Consider the following 21,753-nt stretch of genomic DNA (forward strand, 5'->3'; position numbering starts at 1 on the left):
AGCATGCTAATGTTAATATCGAATTGCTTTGTGCAGATTGCTCGAACTTGAAAGCTCAGTCGGTACGTGAGCCACACGCTAACCCGGTAAACGCACATGAGAGCTTTCGCGTTTGGAGGAATTCAAACTCAAAGAATACAAGTCACGAAACACAGATTCGGTTTAATAGAACGAAGGCAGCATGTTTAATCAAAGGTGACAATGCGAGTGGAAGGCAATGCTGGCATGTTCTTCCCACTTGTCCAGATATCCTAAAAAGTCTTCCAAGAAACGCATGTCTGGGCTACCCGGCTTAAGTGCACGCTTGGTTATCCTGGAGGTCATTACTCGTATCAGGCGATTGATTAGCGTGACGAAGTCTTCTGTCGGTTGCACCCGAGTGTATATAGTCTCCACATGCCGCCATTGCAAAAAAAGTCCTTTAATAACCTCATCTCCAAAAAGTTGGAATGCAAGGTCAACCTTCATCTTTTCAAAGTTATTGGGTCTTAAGCATAAGCTACGCTGTCATCCACGGAAGGTATCCGCATCCATGTAACCGGAATGAGAATGTCCTCAAACGAATGACGGCCTCCGTGGTGGTTAGGTGTCTGCAGTGTAGCCTGGCTGCCACTCTGTTCACCCACAATGCCCGCTTCACTAGAGCCGGAGGTGTCGTTGCAGTCTTGAAAGCCAGCTTCGAGAAAACAGGAGCCCTCGTTGATTTCCGAGCCCGAATCGCCGGGTCCAGTCCCTGCGTCCCGCTTATGGCGTTTACGAGGTGGTTGCTGCTCGCATATGTTTCTTTCCTTCCTTTTTGGTGCCGTCTTGGGCACAAGGTGTGGAGGGTATAATGTTAACGGTTTGAAAATAACGATGTTAAAATAACCATCTTCTACATGCTTCTGTTTCGCACCCCAGTTATGTAACCCCTCTCACATATTACTCCAATCGGAGCCCGTGAGGTATTTGAATAAAAAGAAAAAAAAAAACAGCAGAACACAAACGAGGAACCTTTACTTACAGCGGCTAATTAAGGTACATCGCGGCCTGCGATTGCACAAGGTTTTGCCGAAGTCACCATCTTTTGAATGAAGAAGCTGACGAAGTTTTTTTTTTTTTTTTCTCAGATACGCAATATGCACGAGACGCGGCCGGTTAATCGCGATGAAGCTCGTTGGTAATGCCGCGCTTACGGTGAAACATGCGCCTAATATATAACTGCATCCATATGACATATGTGTAGCGCAAAATGACAATCGAGGGACACAGAAAAGGTACACAACACAGGTGCTGTCTGTAGCGCCTGTGTACACTCTTTGCGCTACACACTGCCATGGAGCACCGTTACCGACTCGCCCAGGTTTGCATCCTTGTGAATATAAGTGCATGCTCTAAAAATGTTTCTCGCCAACAAAAGCAGTTGCCGTTTACCTTCCGTCATTTCTATCGATGCTTCGTTCCCATTGTACAGAATGCGTACTTACGTAGCATCAGAAAGCGCAGTAATACGTACGCTCCTTGTTCTAGCGGTAGCCCCGTTTGCCAAAAAAGAAAGTCTTCTCTGTGCACCACCGCTTTCTCTTTGGCATTTTTCTCTGCAGTTTAGTTAGAGGCACTGGGGAAATAACAATCGGGAACCGCGCTTCACCACTGGCGACACAGTAAAAAAAGAAGGGATACAGGCGAGCACAGAACGCGCGCACAAAACGAGGAAAAAAAAAACCGATGCAATCGTCGCCGAGCAGGTAGAAGTGCGGAACGACTCGCATGAGCAAACACCTACTCCGTAAATAAACTACTGCACCTTCGTGAAAGCAAAAGAGGCGCAGAAGCAGGTTTAACACGCACGCACAACACCAACAGATTGCCGTATTCTGAAGAGAGAAAACTGCGTCGTCTGCTCAGGTGGCACCCTCTTGACAAGCAGCGCCCTCTGCCGGGGGTGGTGACTACGGTTTATTTTTGGGGAGGGGGTACTGGTCACGTCTTATGTTAGCCATCTTTGTGGCATCACTCTTGGTGACCAGGGGGAAGGGGAAGTTGGGATTAGGGGAAGGTTGGGGAGGGGAAGGTTGCTGGCGCCGCCTATGTCGCCGCCATTTCCGCACGAAGCACTATGGGCCCATGCAGGCCTACAGAACAGAGCTGAGGCCAGACTCCTCCAGAAAAATCAGGAGGAGCCGGTGAGCAGAAAGTTGGTTCCGAGCTGGGAAGAGCAATTGCCCTTCCGTATCAGCAGGGAGACCAAGATTCCGATAGCCATTCAGAAGTTTCTGGCGATGGCCAGCGGAGGCTGGACACACGAGGAGCAAGTGTCCCAGTGTGCCAGTATTGCCGCAAGAGGGACAGGCTGGGCTGGGAGCTCGGCCACAGGCATACATGCGGGACGGAGTCCACGTGCAGCCTATTCGAAGTCGTAGGAGGAGGGATTTGTCCTTCCGTGAAAGTTTGTCAGAAAGCCGTTGGAGATGCTCACCAGCGGCAATACGACGGTCAGGATGGAAAGACCTTATCGACCTTCTCAAGAGGGGTCTTGAAAAGTCAAAAGGTGTGACAGCCTCAGTGACTGGGGCGCCGTTGTCGTGCGCCGCTTTGGCCAAGGCATCCGCCTCTTCATTGCCCTGGACTCCAGTATGTCCTGGAACCCAATGTAGGGCCAGTTGATACCCCGAGTCCTGAAGGGCTAGGAGACGGGCTCGGAGAATGTTCACCGAGAGGTTGGTGCCGTGGTAGATAGTCAGAAGCTGCAGAGCAGATCTGGAGTCGCACAGAACATTCACAGGTCCAGGAGGGACACTGGAAGCGATGAACTGTGCGGCTAGGTGTAGACCGGCCAGCTCAGCAGCTGTTGAACTGGCAGGGAATGACAGGCGGCAGGACCTAGACTGGTCTAGCTGCGGTGCTGTCATGGCAGCAGCTGCTTGGAAGGTAGCGGGTCGAACCGAGCCATCCGTGAAGAGGAGTGTAGATTCTCTACACTCCTCAAGGAGGGCTGCAGTTGTCTGCTGGAAGGCAGCTACAGGGGTGTGACGCTTGGTGTGACCATCCGTATCCAAAAAGACAGGAATTGGGGGTCGATTGGGTGGAGGGGGTAGGACTGAGAAACCTGGGACAGGACCGATGATTTCTCTGTACACTGTATACAGCTTACCCATACGAGAATGGGATTTGCTGTGCAGCCGTGCTAGGAGTGAGGCACCATCTGGAGCATGGCTGAGACGATCAATGTGAGTCAGTCCCCTCTGGGCGAGGAGAAGATCCAGAGGGTAGATACCAGCTTCCGCAAGGGTAGCGGGAATCTGTGATGATTGAGGGACTCCGAGGAATCTTCTAATCCAACGCCTTCGAATCGTGTCGAGACGAATGACTCGAGTCGACCGAAGGGAGACGAAGGGAAGGGCATATAGGATGACCGATGTCGCCGCTGCCTCGAAGAGCTTGATTGCCCAAGTGGAGGAGCAACCATTGCCATTTGCAAGGAGACGCTGGACTGCTCTTCCCACACGATCAAGATGGGGAATGAGGGCTTTGTCAGCTGGGATCCAGGTGAGACGGTCGTCAATTGTGAGACCTAGGTATTTCACCTGGCGTTTCCATGGAAGAGGGGTTCCTTCGATATGCAAAGTTGCAAGACGGCGGGAACTCCGTGCTCCTCTGGGATGGTAGACGAGGGCCTCAGACTTAGTAGCCGAGAGGGTCAATCCCTTAGATGATAGGAAGTACTGGACACCGTCCAGTGCCTGTTGCATAGCCTTCCTAGCGGAGACAATACGTCTCTTTGGAGCTCGGATCCAGAGGGCTATGTCATCTGCATAGATGGAGCAGGAAACTTTGTGGATTCTGATCTGCTGAACGAACTTTGGCAGGCCAGCTAGGACGAGGTTGAACAGCCAAGGACTGAGAACTGATCCTTGGGGAACCCCAGATGTGACAGGACGAGGAGAGCTAAGTGTTTGCCCAACTCGAACTTGGAAGGTGCGATTGGAGAGGAATGCCGAGACAAAGCCACGCAGTTTCCCAGTCACTCCAAGGGCATCCAGAGCCTGCTCAATGATGGTATGGGGCAGGTTGTCAAAAGCGGACTGGACATCCAGAAGGACCAGGAAGACAACATCGCCCGCATATTTGGCTTCCTCAAGGGTGGAGACCACATCTGCTATAGAGTCTGCAGTACAGCGGTGCTTCCGAAATCCTGTCTGCATCTCTGGAAGGAAGTTGGTTGCTCTGGCGATCCATGTGAGTCGTTCCAGGGCAATGAACTCCATGGTCTTGCAGGCAGCAGATGTGAGAGATACAGGACGGTAGGAGGATAGTTGTTTAGCCGGCTTACGGGGCTTAAGGATGGGAACAACGATGGCATTTCTCCAGTTGTCCGGTAGTATGCTGCTGTCCCATGTGTCGTTGAAGACTGCGAGGAGGCGCTTCTTCTCCGGGGCATCCAGATTACGGAGCATCTGGAGTGTAAGTCCGTCAGCGCCAGGAGCTGATTTCTTCTTCGAGCGGTTGAGGGCGCGTTGAAGCTCATGAGGGGCAATGGGTTCATTGCAGAGGGCAGAGATGGTCTGTGCCAAAGCTGCTGGTGGTGAAGGGGTAGCCCGAAGGGGCGAAGGGGGATTCGCCACTGGAAGTCCAGCGGATGGGGGGGGGGCGTGGCTGACTTGGAAAGGAAGTCGGCAAGTTGCTCTGCCAAGTCTTGAAAGGAAATGCCTCTTGCGATGGCTGCTCCCAGGACAGGTTGTCGATTGGAGGCAACCGCTAACAATTGGCTTTCATTGCAAATAGCGCCATCCTCGCCCATAGGGAAGCGCGGGCGCTCGTCACACTAGCCAGTATATTCTAGGCACTATAGTGCCAGTGCCTCCCTAGTGCATTCCAATCAATGTTTCCAACAGTGTATGTATAATGTTCAGAGTCCAACTAGCATAAACTTCGATAATTCCTTAAGCTGCACTGCTGCTTCTTTCTATGGGCGCAGGTCGCCTGAAGGGTTTGAAAACTCCTCACCTGTTCCGCAAAGCTGATGGGTGGTTGGTTAAACGCAAGTAATACAGCGAACTGTAGACGCGTCTCAAAATTACCAACTTGTTCCTCACAAAAATGTTTCGCTGGGTAAAGTGAGAAGTGCGATCGTCCGATATCTACATTCGAACTTTTCTCTCATATACATTATATTGTCACGGTGTGAGGTCTGGTCAGAAGTCACCGCAGGACGCAGGAGTCACAGAAGTCACAGTGCACAGAGCGGAAGAAAACTAGCAGGCCCGCTTCAACAGGAGTATAAACAGGAGATCTTCGGTTTCTTCGCATCGAGGAGGCTGGGCACTGTGCGAACGATTGTGCACGGGAACATAACTTATTGTTAACAGCAGGAAAAGGTTCGAATTTGGCTCAGCATTGCGTGACCTGCAAGGGCTGTAAGCCTCGGCTGAATGCAATTACACAATTCACTGCCACGGGAACTAATGGAAGCGGATTTTATATAAAAAAAGAAGGAAGTAATGGCTGTATCTGCGACTCATCTGTTGTGCTGTACAACAGTGAGATAGCCTATCTCGATAATATGATCTAGGTTTCGAGGATGGATATCTACTGATATTGTCACTTGCGTGACCTTTGACTGCGCATGCTCTAAGTGTGTCTTTTTTCACTGAAATATGTGCAGCGTTTGTACAATAAAAACAGTGTCAGTTTGCGCTCGTCCCGTACCTTGTCTTGCGTGCCTTTTTTCGCGTAACTATATTATGTCTGAAATATTACATCAAGTAGCCTGACAACACATCCTACTGGGCCAAGTCAGTATAATGACTCACATCCCATTGGACCGCATGGTCATGTCACCTGCCAACTACCCCCTGCCAGAGAAATGCTTGTGAGGAGGACTGTGATATATATGCATGGTTGGCAGGAACGAGATAGATATAACCAGGTCGCACGAACGTTCCTGCATGGCGAAGGAATAACCCGAGTTTGCAGCTTCTGTCGACTCGGTTACCCGATGTCGACGCGCAACTTCATAAACCCGGTTAGATCAAGCGAAGGAGTGGTTTTGCATCTAAAAAGGGGGAACAGCACAAAAACAGGACGTAGCTAGAGGACGAATAACATAGGCGGTGTTGTTCGTTCCTCTCTTCGTCCTGTTTTTGTGCAGTTCCCCCGTTTTAGTAATGTTAAACCAACTAGTCCGCAACAGCACCCTCGTGAACTTTCGCATTTACATTTCGGAGGAGGATGGGTGCCCCTCCCACTCGCTACGTGCCTAGTTAGGGGCACATTTCACACATATAAAATAATGTCTAGTCCCTAGTTTCCTCGCTCTTTAAGCACTCAGTATCACAGGTCTCATCAACTGAGTAATATTACTTAAGAAACGCACAATAGGCTGGCCAGTCTGGTAGTTTTAGAGACTCAGGCATAGCAGGAGGGGTCACTGGAAGAATCTCGAAGATATTCTGGTTAAGGGCATCAACCATTTCGATAGCAACTGTGTAGAATTCTCGTCACAGGTCGCGTGGCGATTGCGATGCTGTACTGGGGACGGCAGGCACTGGTCGTTCACTGTGGCCACCTGAACCATGTTCGCAGCGTCCGGGCGACGAAGGCGATGGTTAGCGAACCCTTTATATAGCAAAAAAAGCGCGAAAACTAGGGCGCTGTCGATGGGGTCGCTGTTAGCATTACACCGCGGCTGTGCAGCGCAGGTCATGTCATGAAACAAGCACTTCGACCAGTGATGTAAAAGCACAGAATGACCCGGCCAGAAAGGCCCTCTGCCAATAACTTTCTGCTACCATCATTATTTTTTGTTATAAATGTACCCCCCCCCCCCCCCCCCCCCCCGACACACACACAGTTAGTATGATGATTTGCCGTTTGGCCACTTTAAATCTGCAGCACGCCACGGGCGAACGCAATCTGTGGAAATTGAAAACGAAAAGAACGGTGAAACAAAATGCAAACTAGGTTCAAGCTGAAACTATAGAAGATGTAAAGTAAAATCACTAAAAGCCAATGATGGTGAAATCAATTCATCACTGATAATCCAGACATCAGGCGAGGCGACGCTTGACATTCCAGTATACGTTTGATGACACCCGTTTGGGGACATTTTTTTCCTACTTCGCTATAGTGGGAAGTTTTCTTGCGGGGATGGTGTTTCCTGGGCCATTTTTTCCGAAGCGTTTACTCCGAGGCCGTTTTTTCCAATGACGTTTTTTTACCGAAACCCAGGGAGTATGCACTAAGGTCACTCAAAATAACAGCTTGAGGGGCAAGTTGGTGCTGCATAGTACCCAGAAATGTGGCGCAACAAACACAACCACACGAGAAGAAACATGTGTTTGTTGCGCCACATTTCTGGGTATTAAGGTCACAGTGACCGTCATTTTGTGGCGCTTGTAGCGCGGTCAAATGCTAATCGCATTATCGCCACTCCACATCACCACTGCTGAAGCTGTGTTCTGCACCACAAAATGACGCCCGTGACATCACCTGAATATGTACTATCTTCTTCCGATATACATGCCTCAGCATAAGCTGACACGCCTACCAAACTGCAGTGCGCATTTGATCAGGTGGCACAGGTGCACATGCCTGCTACATCGGCAGCGCTTTAGACGTTCGCTTCAAACAGCCATTCATCGGACAAAGGGCCTGGTTGCGGCTTGCCACGAACGGTGCAGGTGAGCTTCTTTTTGCGCGCTATTCTTTTTATAACGAGGCAATCCAAGGCGCCAGGTCATAAGGGTATATCTAGAATTGTGAATTCTTCTTTAAGCGTTTTTCTTGCCTCGCCATCTCCCAACTGAATGAGCAGTGTTGAATTCCGTTGTTCTAGGGAGCTTATCTGCTATTGTCGATCGATTCGTTAGTGTTTTCAAGGAGCTTTATTGTGGTATGTAATGCTGCAAACATAATTTCGGAACCTTTACTTCATTCCCAACAGTGCTTCATGTTGCCTCCCTCACTACGAAAGAAACGGTATATCTTAATGCGCACCCTACTGAATGATTTCCAGAGCATTCAGGGTAAAACGAGAGAAAGACGGCCACACAGTATGAAAGAGCACTGAACAAGGGTAGAGGGGGAACCTCAGGTACGACTTGCGAACTGAGGCTCCCCCTCTACCTTCGTTCAGTGCTCTTTCCAGGGCATCCAAATACCTCGTGAGCAGATATTAAAATTATATCGTAACCAAATTTCCTTTAGGAGCATTGAGTGTCAAGCGTGTAGTATGCAAGAATAGTAGTTCAGGAGTGTAAACTGCTGGGGCTAGTTGGTTCATATCACATAGAAAGAGAAGCAGCGAATACAGACGCAGGACAAAGGCACAGACCACAATGCTGGACTTACAACTGATTTCAGTTTTAAGTCCAGCGTTGTGGTCTGTGCCTTCTTTGCTCTTGTCCTGCGTCTGTATTCGCTGGTTCCCTTTCTATGCAGTATGCAACAGTGGGGTGCTGCATTATGCATGCCGAAAAATTCTACATGCTTGCTCGTAGGCATTCTTGACTGAGACTAAAGCTCGAAGAAACTAAGGACGGGCAGCAGCCCTTAGTCTCTCTTGCATTCTTTTATTCAGTGCTGCTTTCTGATTCAAGAGTGTGGTGGTTCAAAGTTATCCCTTCCTTGTCAGTCACGTTCCACGTGACACTCGCGGCAACACAGGACGTTCCATGTCCGCCGCTACGGTTGAGGGTGAGGCTGGTAAATACTCCCAAAGTTCGTTTACAAGCAACAATAAAGCCCCTACACTCCTCCCCATAAAGAAAGGTAGGTTGGACAGGCGTCTATGTCGCTCAGTTGGTAAGGGCACCGGACACGATATTCGGAGGTCGTAGGTTTGGTTCCCACCATCGCAGCGGTGTTTTTCATTCTACTTTGTATTTAATTGCATTTCTCGCTAAAAGGATTACAGTACTAATTGAGATGAATAAGAAAAGAAAAACAAAAGACCTACGTTTTCCTTGGCCTCGCCAACTGTCGGCTTCTTTACTTTGTGTATCATAACGAGCCCCTCATTCCCCCTTCAATTCTCTGTTTAATTGCTTGCAAGGGTCTAGGTTATGGCACTCTTGAAGCTATAGGTAGTGCAAGCTTGCAGTGCAGTGTTAAGGGATATATCAGCACGAATACTGATTTTCTGCGTTATTTACGGTTCTTATTCGCTCTAGTTTATAATCTCAACAATTCAGCTCATTGCAAAAGCTTGCTCAGTTGAAATTTTGATATTCAACGTTTTTCATGCATTGATTTGAATAAAACTTTCGACAGTACTGAAGAATCTGCAGTGGAGAAATGCGAAAGCCCGAGCTTTGCTGCTGCACACGGTGTATCGCGCGCTACTCGCAGGGGAAATTTCCTTTCTTTGGCGCGCGTACGTTGCAGTGCTCCTGAAAGTGTGAGATTAGACGGTACACCGTTGCTCCTGTCGCGTGGCCTTTCCTGGCCTGCGTTTGTTGCAATGTTGATTCAAGTGTGGGATTAGCGTTACGGCACCGCTTCAGTCTCATATACACGTGACATTCTCATGCAACGTGACTGGCACGTGACCTTGCCACGTGATACTCTCACGCTCCCTCCTGTAGACGGGGCTGAAGCCGTCGTTGTCGCGACCCCCTAGGTTGCCATAGAGGTAGCAGGAACGCTAGACAGGAAGAATTAAGTTGCTTCTCACGTGCCTGGCGTGGCGTAGTTGGTTAGCGTGCTCGTCCGGTGATTGGAGGTGTAAGAGTTCGATTCTCAATGGAGTACGATTTTTCCTCAAATGATAAATTCGAATGACGTTACATCTGGTGACGCATTTTGCGGACACTTCCGGCGTCGACATGAAAAGAATCCAGATTGCATGAGCCCCTTGGCTGGGATAACTCCCGCTCCCCGAAACAAAATCCTGCCCACCCCTGTGGTGTGGGGGGCCTTGCCCGGAGTTGCCGTAGGATGATGATGGTTGCTGGTTGAGGTCTGTACCCTCACAGGAGGGCTGCACCCAGTGCACCCTCCCCTCCATCTGACAATTGGCAAGGTAAAGTTTTCGCCTTGGCCTAATAAAGATGAACTTTCGGAGCAGTAAACTTAGTAGAATACAAAGCAACCTTATTCAGTTGCTTACTCGACAAAACATCAGGTACAATTTTTCTTAATGGAAGTAGAGGTGTAGTACGCTTGTGTGGAAATCATTAAATATAGTCCGGCACTTTTTGTAAAAAGTAGCGCGTGAGCGCCGAGATGAAGCAGAGCGGAAATCTGCTAGCTGGAGAGGAAGCTAGAATGCGTGCCGATCATGCTGCTGGTGCCAGCGTCGTCTGTTTGGTGATATGCCTCATTCGAAGCAATCTCCACTAAACTAATTTTACGGCCGAGTCGTGAGAACGCATGTTTCTTCTTCAAGGTGCTTCGTAATTATTACTTTGATTGTTGAAAACTCTTAAAGTTCCATGCTCGACCCCTGGTGATCTTTGTTGGCAGCCTCAGGGAGGCGTTTCTTTAACTGTAAACTAATGCGCCGATATTGATCGCCCTTCAATAATATCTTCTTGTAATAATCATAAGCGATGTGTTGGGCAACCTGGGATGCTTATCTAAAATATGTGCTCTTAAGAGATTCCACGCCCGTAATATAAATAATTGGCAAAAACTAATTGGTCGTAGCTTCCAGGGACGCCGATGCATAACGCCGACAACGGGATGGGGTTAATTCGCACTGATCAAAAGAGTCTGGTAGACGACGCTCACTGCAGCCATTACCTTCGCATACTTTCTCTTCTCCTTAGTCTTCTGTTGTAGCAGTGTTGGGCAGTCGACTGCACAAAGCAACCAAAGTGACTACTACGGTCGGTGCCAACCAGTTTGGCTGCAGATAAACGTGAATGCGCTGGCGCATAGGCAAATCTGCATGAGGAATGAATAGTTTATTGTGCTCTTTTTAATGCCAGCCACATACGCCTGGGTAGACCAATAAAGCTCACTTGTCTTCGGCTAATTCTGCTCTCTTCCGCCGGCTAACCTTCGCGCCTGCTGGATGGGTATGAGGAAGAGTACTCTTTCAGTAGCGCCGTATACAATGGCACACGGGCAAACTCAAGCAGCCGTTTGATGGAGATATCGGTACAGGCAGATGAAACTATAATGGTTCCACTTTGGTATATATCGCGGCCTGGAACTGCTGGCACGGCGTTCAGGATGCGGCTGGAATTGATATATTTGGCCCTGCAGGACATGCGTACTGTTTCACGTGCATGGTCATATACCTTGCATTCACTTGCCTTCGATCTGTACTATTTTGGCGATGCTGACAAAACGTGTCTCATGCTTCTTACGAAACAGCTGTTGGTGCTACCTTGTCACTGCGGAAAGACTGCTCGTTTTCAAGTCTCGAAGGGACTATGCAGCCTCATGCAAGTTGCCAAGCGTGTGCGAAAAGACCGGCACGCCGATGCTGCCCTTGCTGATGATCTTGAACTGAAAACTAGAAATAAACGGGCTGAATAATCTTTTCTACTTCGGTGATGCCATGTAGATTGGCGACTTCCTTCAGATATTTGCTCAACTTTCTTGGTCCAGATAACAGCCGGGCGACTAGACTTTTTCATTTCAACTATACCAGTCTGCCAGAAACAAATGTGATAATCTAAGAGCACTCCGTACCCTGGTGTCCTTCAAATTATCAGTGTTTCACTTGGTCTAGAAGCGCTGTTCAAGAAAACCTGAGAGCGAATGATTGAATCGATGGATATTGCAGTGTTACAGATGGCTATGAGGTTCTATCCGTGCCACGACTGTATTATACAGTAGGTCGTGATCCGTGCTGTGCCAACACCACCTAGACTAGAAGGCCAGCGCAAGTCCCCCTTTCCACTAGTCCTACGTCACGACTGTGAGATCTGGGGATAGATCGGTGGCGCCGAGCGCAAGCGTACGCAAGCAAGGCGATCTGAACGACTCGGCCTGCATGAGTGTGCGTGTTTTCAGCCTGTGCTTGCTAGCTGTGTTTCTAATCTGTGCTGCATAGGCGCTTGCGAGCAAAGTATCTACAATGTCTGGGTGGTGTTGTGCGCTAAACTGTCGCTCTAACTATGCCAATGGATACAAAGCGCAAGTGTACAAGTTTCCGTCGGACTCGGCTCAAAATGCAGCGTGGACAAAGGCTGTGCCATGGAAAAACTTATTACCGATGAAGTGCACTGTGGTAAGAAAGCGTTCTTGTTTGCTTCCTAATACTCGTGCTGCTATTCACCACTATTTGATTTAGCACAGTGTATTAAAGCGTAGGCGTGCCCATATCGAGCACACAATTTGGACAGCACAGCTGCTAATAATCGAGTAGCATTCGCTCTGTTTTGAGTGCGGAACAAAATTGATTTGCAACCTAAATTATTTTCTTATGGAAACAATTTTATTTCGCTAGTGGCCACGTGATCGTAGTTGCCGTAGTAAATGACTGGTTTAAAGCCGAGTTAGCTGCTCTCTGCGTTAATATGCTCATGTCAATCACTGCTCCCAGCTGAAGCAGGTTTTTTTATATTTACGTTACAGCTTTGCAACCAGCACTTCCGTGAAAGCGACCTCGTATTCACAAGCTGCACCGAGTGTCGTCAAGGCCACCTTTCTGACTAATATCTTTGCCTACCATTCTTAGCTTTATATATTCATCTAACAATAAATGTGCTCTCATGAATTTTGTGCCTATCTTAATGTTTATTCAAGTAACTCTGAATGAAGGTGAAAATTTCCTCGTAACTTCATTTCTGCCATTTAAATGAATACCAGTTGGGTTGTGTCAAACTTCTCATATGCTTCAAAAGACTGGCAATATATCTAACACAGGTAACACAAGTATTACCCTCTTCATCGCTAGCACTAAAAATTTTAAGAGATAGCTCCGGAGCAGCGTTGAATAATAAAAAAAAACGCAATCGCATAGGGTGAAGCCGACTTTCAGTATGCTCTCACTACGATGACGTCACAAGCTTGCACAGGCCTTGTAGTAGTCTAGGTGGTGTTGGCTGTGCGCACGACCCATGTTTGCTGTGTTTTACTGCTCGCCTAATGGAAATAGAAAATGATTTTTTATTTTTTTTTTATTTGCCGTATGCGGATGTGACCGACTGAGGTTGGGGCGGCCATTTTAACTTTGATATGTCAGCCGACTTCCCAATAGCTTGTGACGTCTGTTTTAGCTGCAAACGTATGGCTGTTATAATGCCATCTCGGTTACAGCTAGGATCACAAACACCTCATCTTTCATTCATTTTTTGTAACCGATATTTCCGCAGTTGCCATAACACTGGTGTCTTCTCTCGTAGTTTAGATGATCACACGCCCATCTTAAGTTAGAATCGGAATAGCAGAAATGAATCAGATGAAATTCTGTTATCTATAGAAAAATATCGAACTGCGATAAGTCTGATTAACAGGAAAGATGTTTATTATGCATAAAATGCAGATGTTGCCTATGAAATTTCAGACTTTCTGTGATTGTCCTAAAAACGTTTACCCCGACGTATAAGCGGTCACTCTCTTCTAAAATGCATAAATCCTGGATTACGGCAAAAATATTTAATAAAATTAACATTCAATAATTCTTGGAACAAAAGTGATTTGCAAGGTTTTAAATCCAATCGAATTAAATTGATCAAATATTTACGTCGCGTACAGGATTATCATGTCAAATATTTTTATTCATGCAGGAACGACATTCTTAAAGTGCGGATCAGTGCTTGCCTGGCATTTTGAACAATTATTTTACCTGCGTTCCCAATGCCTAGTTTAACAAGTGCTCCCCTCGTCATATATCCGTCCCTGGTTCCGGACCATTTTTTTTTTTTTTTTCTGACCAAGTACTGAACCTGAAATGATGTTACGTTCTCCGAAATGAGCAATAGCAGTAGTTGTGATGTCAACGAGATTCTGTTGAAACCCCTCAAATTTGTTTTGAATTTGTTTGCGCCCTTATTATTGCATGTTTATTATATCTGCCTTTCGTTGTGCTTCGGCGTGACGGCGCAGTGGTTAGGGCGCTCGACTGTTGTACCCAAAGGTTCGGGATCGAATACCGATCGCAGTGACCGCTATTCGGTGGAGGCGAAAAGCAATGCGCCCGCGTGCTGTTCGATGCCAGCGCACGTTAAAGAACCCCAAGTGGTCGAAATTTCTGGAGGCCTCAACTAAGGCGTCTTTCTCAGCCTGAGTCTCTTTGGGACGTTAAACCCCACAAACCAAACCAAACGTTTTCTACGGTGTGTTTCCTCGTCACATGTAGGATAGCTAAACTTCTAGTTTTGTTTATGAAAAGTGATAAAATGCCATTGCCGCGAACCACTTAAATCTTTATTTGTTGGTTTTCAACAGCTGCCAGCTTTCGGGCTTAACGCTGTGATTGTAGCGCACGGACCGATTTTGCACTGTTTGGTTATAATGCTCATTGTCGCGAGACGCGGCTTTATCGTTTTCCTTGTCGCACAAGATGCGCCGAGATGTATCTGGAGTGATTCAGGCGTTTTCCCGCAATGTTCCAGGTCGCTCTGCTCTTCTTTATCTGGATCCTTATTCGCATACTTGAGCGGTGACCAGTGTAAGCGGCAATCGTACTTCGACGACCGACGAGCACTCTCTGGCTGCTATCGCCGCCGTCGAATTGCTTAGTTCTTTTGCGGGCGCAACTAAGTCAGCCAAATAAAGAGTTAAGTACGATACCAGTCTCTTCATTTGCTGCCTTCGGCATTGTCACAACTACGTGACACTATTGTAACCGTAGACCAGTTTCTATACTTCCGATATTTTGCAAACGCTTGGAAAAGATCTTTCATCAGCGTTTGATTTCCTTGAAAGAAAAGTTTTCGGATAAGTATAAAGTGTTTCGTTGCAATCGTGAGCTGGCAAGCAGGCTCTCCGGAAACGTCGCAACAGTAGTGCAAAATGGCATGTAGGCAGACTGAAAACTAAACGTGAACCCATCGCAGCTACCAGTCCTGACTCTGGAACGATAATCTCCATTATTTGTCCAAATATGAAAGAACATTTAGAGCAACTACCTGAGCAGCACCTTATACACCGATCTTAATGTCCACTCCACTCCTTGGGGAAGCAAAGTTACTGACGTAAAAGGTTATACTTAAGATTTTAATCTATGCAATATCTGTCCACTAAACACAGATAAGCAAACGTACCACTGTCGTAGTCCAGAAAAATGAGTTGCTTAGATTTCTTTTGGTTCCCCTTCAGTTTTAGCGAAATTAAATATGACGTTTTGGAAAACTCGCATGGAAGTGATCATCTGTCTGTTATTAGTATTTTAGTGTCTCTATCAATCGTTTCTAAAAAACTATGCCCTTGGAATCTCCACCTGATTGACCGGTTACGTTTTGGATTGGCAGCCAGTCTGGAGAAAATATTTTCAGAAAATCACGATGTCGATTTGTTGAAAGAACTGTTCATGGCCTCTATCCTAGTTGCTGCGAACCTTGCCATTCCTCAGACCGCAGGAGTGGTACAACAAAAGCACCAACTGTGCTGCCTAGAGGAGTGCAAATTAGTCAAAAACGCTACTATAAAGTCTGGGGTGTCTTCCACAGGTGCCAATCATGCTAGAAACTATTTGATTTTAAAATACCAGAGTTACTGCCCGGTGTATCCGTCACAATGCACACATTGAAAAGTTATGCATCCTTTGCAACCAGCTCAATCACGTAAAAAAATGTGTGGGAGATGACTCGTAAAATAAATGGCATATTTCCCCCTTTCACAGTTTTGTGACACCACCTGGTATGTGAACAATTACAGAGGAACAATCGGACATGCATGGCGAACACTTCTCCTCAGTATGCATGATGTTCATACAAATCATTTTTGAAATATAAAATAACATTGCGGAAGCTGACTTATCTTTCTATTTCTACTTATGAGTAGAAAGATCTACAAATCTTAATATTTCACGGTGGCACAGGACATTTGCAAACATACGTGAGGCATGGAACACAGCCATTTTTGTACTCTTCTTGAAAACTGGAAAGTCGCCAACCTACCCAAGTAGCTATAAACCAACAGCCGTGACGACTTATCGTGCCACACATTTTGAAATCGTGGATATTCATCATCATCATCGCCATCATCATCAGCCTGACTATACCCACTGCAGGGCGAAGGCCTCTCCCATATTTCTCCACTTAACCCGGTTCTGTGCTAGCTGCATTCACTTGACCCCCGCGAACTTCTTAACCTCATCCGCCCACCTAACTTTCTGCCGCCCCCTGCTACGCCTTTTGGATATTAGACTTATATTTGTTCTCGAATCTCGGAAGCTTTTTGGCATCTAGCAGTATGGTTCCAAAAAGGCACGTTCAACAACTGATCAGCTCATTCGTCTTGAAAATACAGTCTTAGAAACACTTGTGCATCGGGAGTAGTGTCTTGTGGTTTTCCTTGAGTTTGACATGGCTTGCGACACAACATGGATCGAGTTGTTGAATTTTGCGTGATCTCGCATGCCTATGCCCTTGTGGGAAAGCCTCGTTATGACAAGTTCATCGAAAAAGAACCGTCACTAATAGACTCCGGCAGGTTTAATATTTCGCTGAACGCTGTTGTGCGCGTTGTGCAAAAACCTCGAGCAGCTATATGTGTTGCACCTCGCACAACACATCACCCCAGGCGTGCAGGACGAACTGCAGTCCAAAGCTATTGCCTCATCTAGGGTCATTATGATTTAAAATTTATGAGCCTACTTCATATTGTATTGTTTCACGTGATTTATTTCAGTCCTATAGCATAACTGGCAACTCTGGTCAGTCCATGCGCATTTTACGCCTACCAAACCACCGCAATTCTCCTCTTTCCTCTATTTTTAGAGCATGGCAACCTCATCGAAGAAGGACCGGCGCTTGGGTCTCATCACTGAAAAAAGCATAAGTACGCTCCAGAGCCTGTGTACATACACGAATGCTAGTATTAAGGACATCACCGGCGTCTTCAACGAGTTACATCGCAGTCTCAGTAGGAGAGCATCGGCGCCTTCCTCGTCATCTCGTGGTCCCGGGAGACGCAGTGGTGACTCCGGTAATATTTCCTTCTATTGGTAGAAGTTATGTTCTTAATATGCTATAACTGCAAGGTTTTTTGGCTCTATAGGACTGCTGAATGACTATTTTAACATTTAATAGGTCTGCAAAAACAAAGTTGGGAGAGGAAAAGAGGTCAATGTAGATTAGTGGACAGGCACATAATGCTTTCGTATATGGAATAAAAACAAAACACATGGGATGCACAGTTGCTGGGAAGAAATAGAACTGCTAGATTTGAAGGCTGGTTAAGTGGCGAGAAAAAATTAAGGCGGATCAGCAAAAAAAAAAAAAAAAAAAAAAAAGAGACAAATTGTTGAGATTAAAGAATCTACTTTTGATTGGATTTTTTTCTAAGTTTGATTGAAGGTGGTTGGGCCTTGGTCTAAACAAACGCACATTAGTCAAATACAAACATGACATGAGGACTATACATTCCAAAAGATGAATTAAAAACACTAAATTAAAATTGGTCATGAAAAACAAATTTAGGCAAGTGAGTCCGTGCTAATAATTGTCTAATTATATGAAATCTGAGAACAAGTCATGGAAGAAAGAGCATGCATATAGGGGTAAAAGTGTCAGATGACTGATTTTGCATGAGGCACACGAAGTTTCAGTGACATGAGTGATCCATTCAATTCATGGGGCCACGCACAAAATTTTGCAGAAACTTCATGTCGCACATGAGTCACATGTCGTAAAGTATAGACATTTTGAGGTCTATGAAAAGAGAAACGTAGTTGTAGAAACGACGGCACAAATATACGTCATAAGGGATGCCTATGAGCTTACTCTGTACATTTTCAGTTCTCCTGCGATAACTAACGGAGACACTATTCCAAGCCACTAACGCGAACTCAAGATGTAGTCTCAGGAGAGCACAGTAATCGTGTGCGGACATTCGTATTAATTTTTTTTTTTGCATGCAGTCGGAAATCGAGTCTTGACTCAACATAACACCAAGGTCTTGTACATGAGCAACAAGAGAGATTTCGCCGGTCAGATATGTATAACCAAACATAGCTGTGTTATTTTCTAGTAGAGGCAGAACCAGTAATCCTAATATTCAGTTTAAGGCGATTCATCAACAGCATTTCTTAATGTCAATATCAGCTTTCAATCGGCGGCCGTCCTCTGTTCTAAATCTTGAGGAAGCATTTTAAGTAATTTGCGAATAGCAAAACGCTTAATCTTATACCTCTCGACACGTGGATGATGCTGTCACGGACGAGGGGAAATAGTTACAAGAAGGAATTGTGGTTCAACTTTTGCAAGGCGGGATCTAATACAATCAAGCTGGCGGTGGGGTTTATTATACCCGGTGAAGAAATAGAACATTACACTGTTCGAATCAGTATTCACTCGAATCAGTATTATTTATCTCAAAATTCCCGTCTCCGCAAACATAAGCTAAGAATGTGTCATGGGGCGCATTCATACTCAAAACGTCACGAAGCGATAAGGAGTAGGCGCCATCTTGTCAGCGGGTAATAAGCTTTCTGCCATGTACTCAAAGGTTAACTATTTTCAAATCGCTCAAAGGCTTGAGCAGAAGCACAGGCAACAGCGCGCACTTATGACAACGGTATCATCTACCTTGTGCATGTCTTATGGAACCAGGTACCGTCTGTTGCAAAAGTTTGCGGCCCAACGCGCCGGGCAGAGGAGCAGTATCGCTCCCGAGAGGCGGCGCTGCGCCCGCCGGCGCTGCCTGGTGACGTACTATAAAGAGTGAGGAGGCTTGTTCTCTTCCCCTCATCCCGCGGTTGATATCGCACATCTTTGCTCTCAGTCGTGGGATGAGGGGAATTGAACAAGTCTCCTCACTCTTTATAGCTGCGTCACCAGGCAGCGCCGGCGGGCGCAGCGCCGCCTCTCGAGAGTGATACTGCTCCTCTGCCCGGCGCGTTGGGCCGCAAACTTCTGCAACAGACGGTACATGGGCCATACAGCGATGTGCATCAATATCAGGCTAAGAACAAAAGCCATTACCAATTGTTTAGCATGGCAAATTAGAGAATATTGCGTGAAAACGCGGCTATTTTCTGCATCCGGGCTCTACAACTCCTGCGTGTGTTGACGCTCGCTGTATCTGTCGCTGTGCTTGTGCTGTTCAAGTGGTTTGCCACGGCCGATTTCGCTCACACACAGCCCGAAACAGCCCGAACGGCCCTGGCTTACCTTTTATGGTTACCGACAGCTATGCACACAGTTCGAGGACAGCGGCTGAGAAGAGAAGTATATATGCGTGGGTCTTATCTGCAAGCGATGACCATGCCATTTCATCGCAAAATCGCGCGCTTCTTTTGGAGGTAGAAATTGTGGTCAAAGACAGTTTGAAGTTTTCATTGTGAAATGTGACGCTTTAAGAGGTCAAAGCGGTTAAAGGTGGAATACGTGGCCGCTATATTTTCTTCTTGCTATATTTCACTGCTATATTTTGGTTAGGTTTTGGTTTCATTCAGCCAATGACTAAACCCGGTTTGTGCAAAGGCCCTTACCCTGGACTGCCTGCAAGGCACGCAAATTAATCTTGCACGTGTTTGAAAGTACGGTCATACTATACCGCAGGAATTCTAAAAATAGTGATCTCTAAAACTGCATCATTGACTGCACCGACTAGTCCCATGATTTTCCGCCAAGAAAGCGGAAAATCATGGACAATGTTTTCAATAGGGTGCAATGCGGGCTACATGATAGGTTGCGGTCTATCAGAATCCCTAAGGAATGAGGATTTTTAGTAAGAAATTATCACCATCGATGCATATCGAATATTGATTTATAGATTCGCGTGTAAATGTCACTAGCGGGCACTTTTCCGGTGAAACGCTCCAACCTTGTTTCTGAAGATAAGACGAAGTTATTGTTGCTGACTGTTGTAGTTTGCAACCACCTGGAGACGCGTCACAGGAGGCCCAAATGCAGATGTCACCGGCGTACATTGATATCTGGACGGTGGAAGGAAGGTTCTCTGGGAGGGTGATGAGTGTTATATTAAAGAAAGTAGGGCTGAGCACACCACCCAGGGGCACGCCAAGGTGGGTATAATGTATACGCTGAAGTCGCCCTACGTTCATACTGGATAAAAATGGTTTTCTTGTCATAGCTGTATGTCCACGCAAACACCCGATCACCAATGCACACAGTTTCTAGTACATCAAAATCGGCTTCAGGCACCTTTCACATTAAGAAAGAGTGCCACGGACAGAGGTTTCATTCGCTTCTGTTGTTGAACCGTGCACACGAGGTCAACGACGCTCTCAATAGAGGAGCGACTCCGCCGAAAGCCGGCCAGTTAAACAATTAAAGTTTATTCTCTCTCTCTCTTGGTTGATGTGCTTCATTTTCCTTGTGCATCTCTCCGCGTGGATGTTGTGTCCTGTTTTTTTATCCTGTTCTGTGCGCGAAATTCAATTACACCGATACACAGACATGCCCCCGCTGACCTTGTAACCTATTCAACCGTTCAAATATCACCTATCAGAGGAATGTCATTTTTTTTTATTTCGTATCATCTTCATCTACACCGCAGGTTTTCTTCATAATGGGGTTACAGTAAAATCACTTTACAACAGACGCTCGTTATAACAGATGGTTTGGCTGGTTTCTTTGTGTTCGCCGTGTTAACAACATCGCGTACGAGAGATGATCACAAGAAGTGCTCGGTTAATGAGGCCAGCTTTTTACGCCGCTACTGCAAATGCTTTGCTGTTTAGAAGAGACGCAACCCAAATACGCTCATGCGACGTGGCCGACGTCGTACCAACCCGTCTGCTCTCGATTCTGTTCCGCTCCACAGCTGGATCTCACACACAGCATGGTTGCGATTATTATCTGATTGGACCGAAATATCTGTCATTGTGAAAAACTTCGTTGAAGATGAAGCTTGGGCGAGCATTCTAGAGACAGCAAAAAGAGTGTTTTTAGAATTTTTGTTTTTAGACACTGCTTCCTGAGCCACACAAGCGCCTTAATTTTTTAACTAGGTTTTAGTCTCTAACACTTTTGCAGGAGCAACGATGTGTAGTGAGTGGCGAACACTAGTAATAAAGCAAACAGACTTATCATATTTGTGACACAGGATATCAAAATGAACTCATTTTTTTTTTAATTTGAAATGCCAACGCAGCGCTTCAAGGTGGCAGCGACGACTGCGAGAGCTTTGACCGGCCCTGCAGTTGCAAGCCGGGCGAGGACAAATGCTGGCTTGTGTCCGAATTGGAGCCTTGGAACCGTGTGCTGTCTCGCAACTGCATTCAGCTGCAGGAGCATTCGTGGGGTGAACTAGCCCTCCAGGGATACGAGTTTTCCGAGAGCTATGTCCCTGGTATCCGGGATGTCCTCGTGACCTCCCTGCTGATGCACGTGATTCTATGTCAGCACAGGCGAGTGAATCATGCGGCCGTCTTGGCTAAGTTTTGCCGATCGTGTGCTTCTTTTTCCTGTTGCATACTGGTAGCAATTTTAATCGGAAGGCGTTATTCGCCCATTGAGAAAACATCCGTTGGCGTGTGCAAATACAATACAAAAATGAGACCACGCTGGAGTATGGCATTCATGCACTAGCAAGCAGCTGGCTACGCTAGGCACCTTCTATTTTCAATCTCCGGCAGTCCCGGACTACTTGCTGACAGCTGTCCGGCATTCGATTTTTCTCGGGCAGTCTAAAAGCTCCTCCCACCAGTACAGTTCCCGGATCGGCGGCCATATTGAGTTA

The 21,753-nt window shown here is 46.6% G+C and overlaps 1 protein-coding gene across 1 annotated transcript in view; it reads left to right on the plus strand.

Moving 5' to 3' along the window:
- Positions 1 to 12,073: 12,073 nt before the first annotated feature.
- The window catches only part of LOC146178338 (uncharacterized), a 34,973-nt gene continuing 25,293 nt past the window's right edge, over positions 12,074 to 21,753 (plus strand). The window contains exons 1-3 of the mRNA XM_084579677.1: positions 12,074 to 12,166; positions 16,824 to 17,031; positions 21,166 to 21,421. Coding sequence (XP_084435803.1) covers positions 12,152 to 12,166; positions 16,824 to 17,031; positions 21,166 to 21,421 — 479 coding nt within the window. The 5' untranslated portion in view covers positions 12,074 to 12,151. The remainder of the gene's footprint in view (positions 12,167 to 16,823; positions 17,032 to 21,165; positions 21,422 to 21,753) is intronic.

Source organism: Amblyomma maculatum, chromosome 9 (assembly GCF_055883805.1).
Source record: "Amblyomma maculatum isolate TAMU_Amacu chromosome 9, ASM5588380v1, whole genome shotgun sequence".
NCBI classification, from domain to species: domain Eukaryota; kingdom Metazoa; phylum Arthropoda; class Arachnida; order Ixodida; family Ixodidae; genus Amblyomma; species Amblyomma maculatum.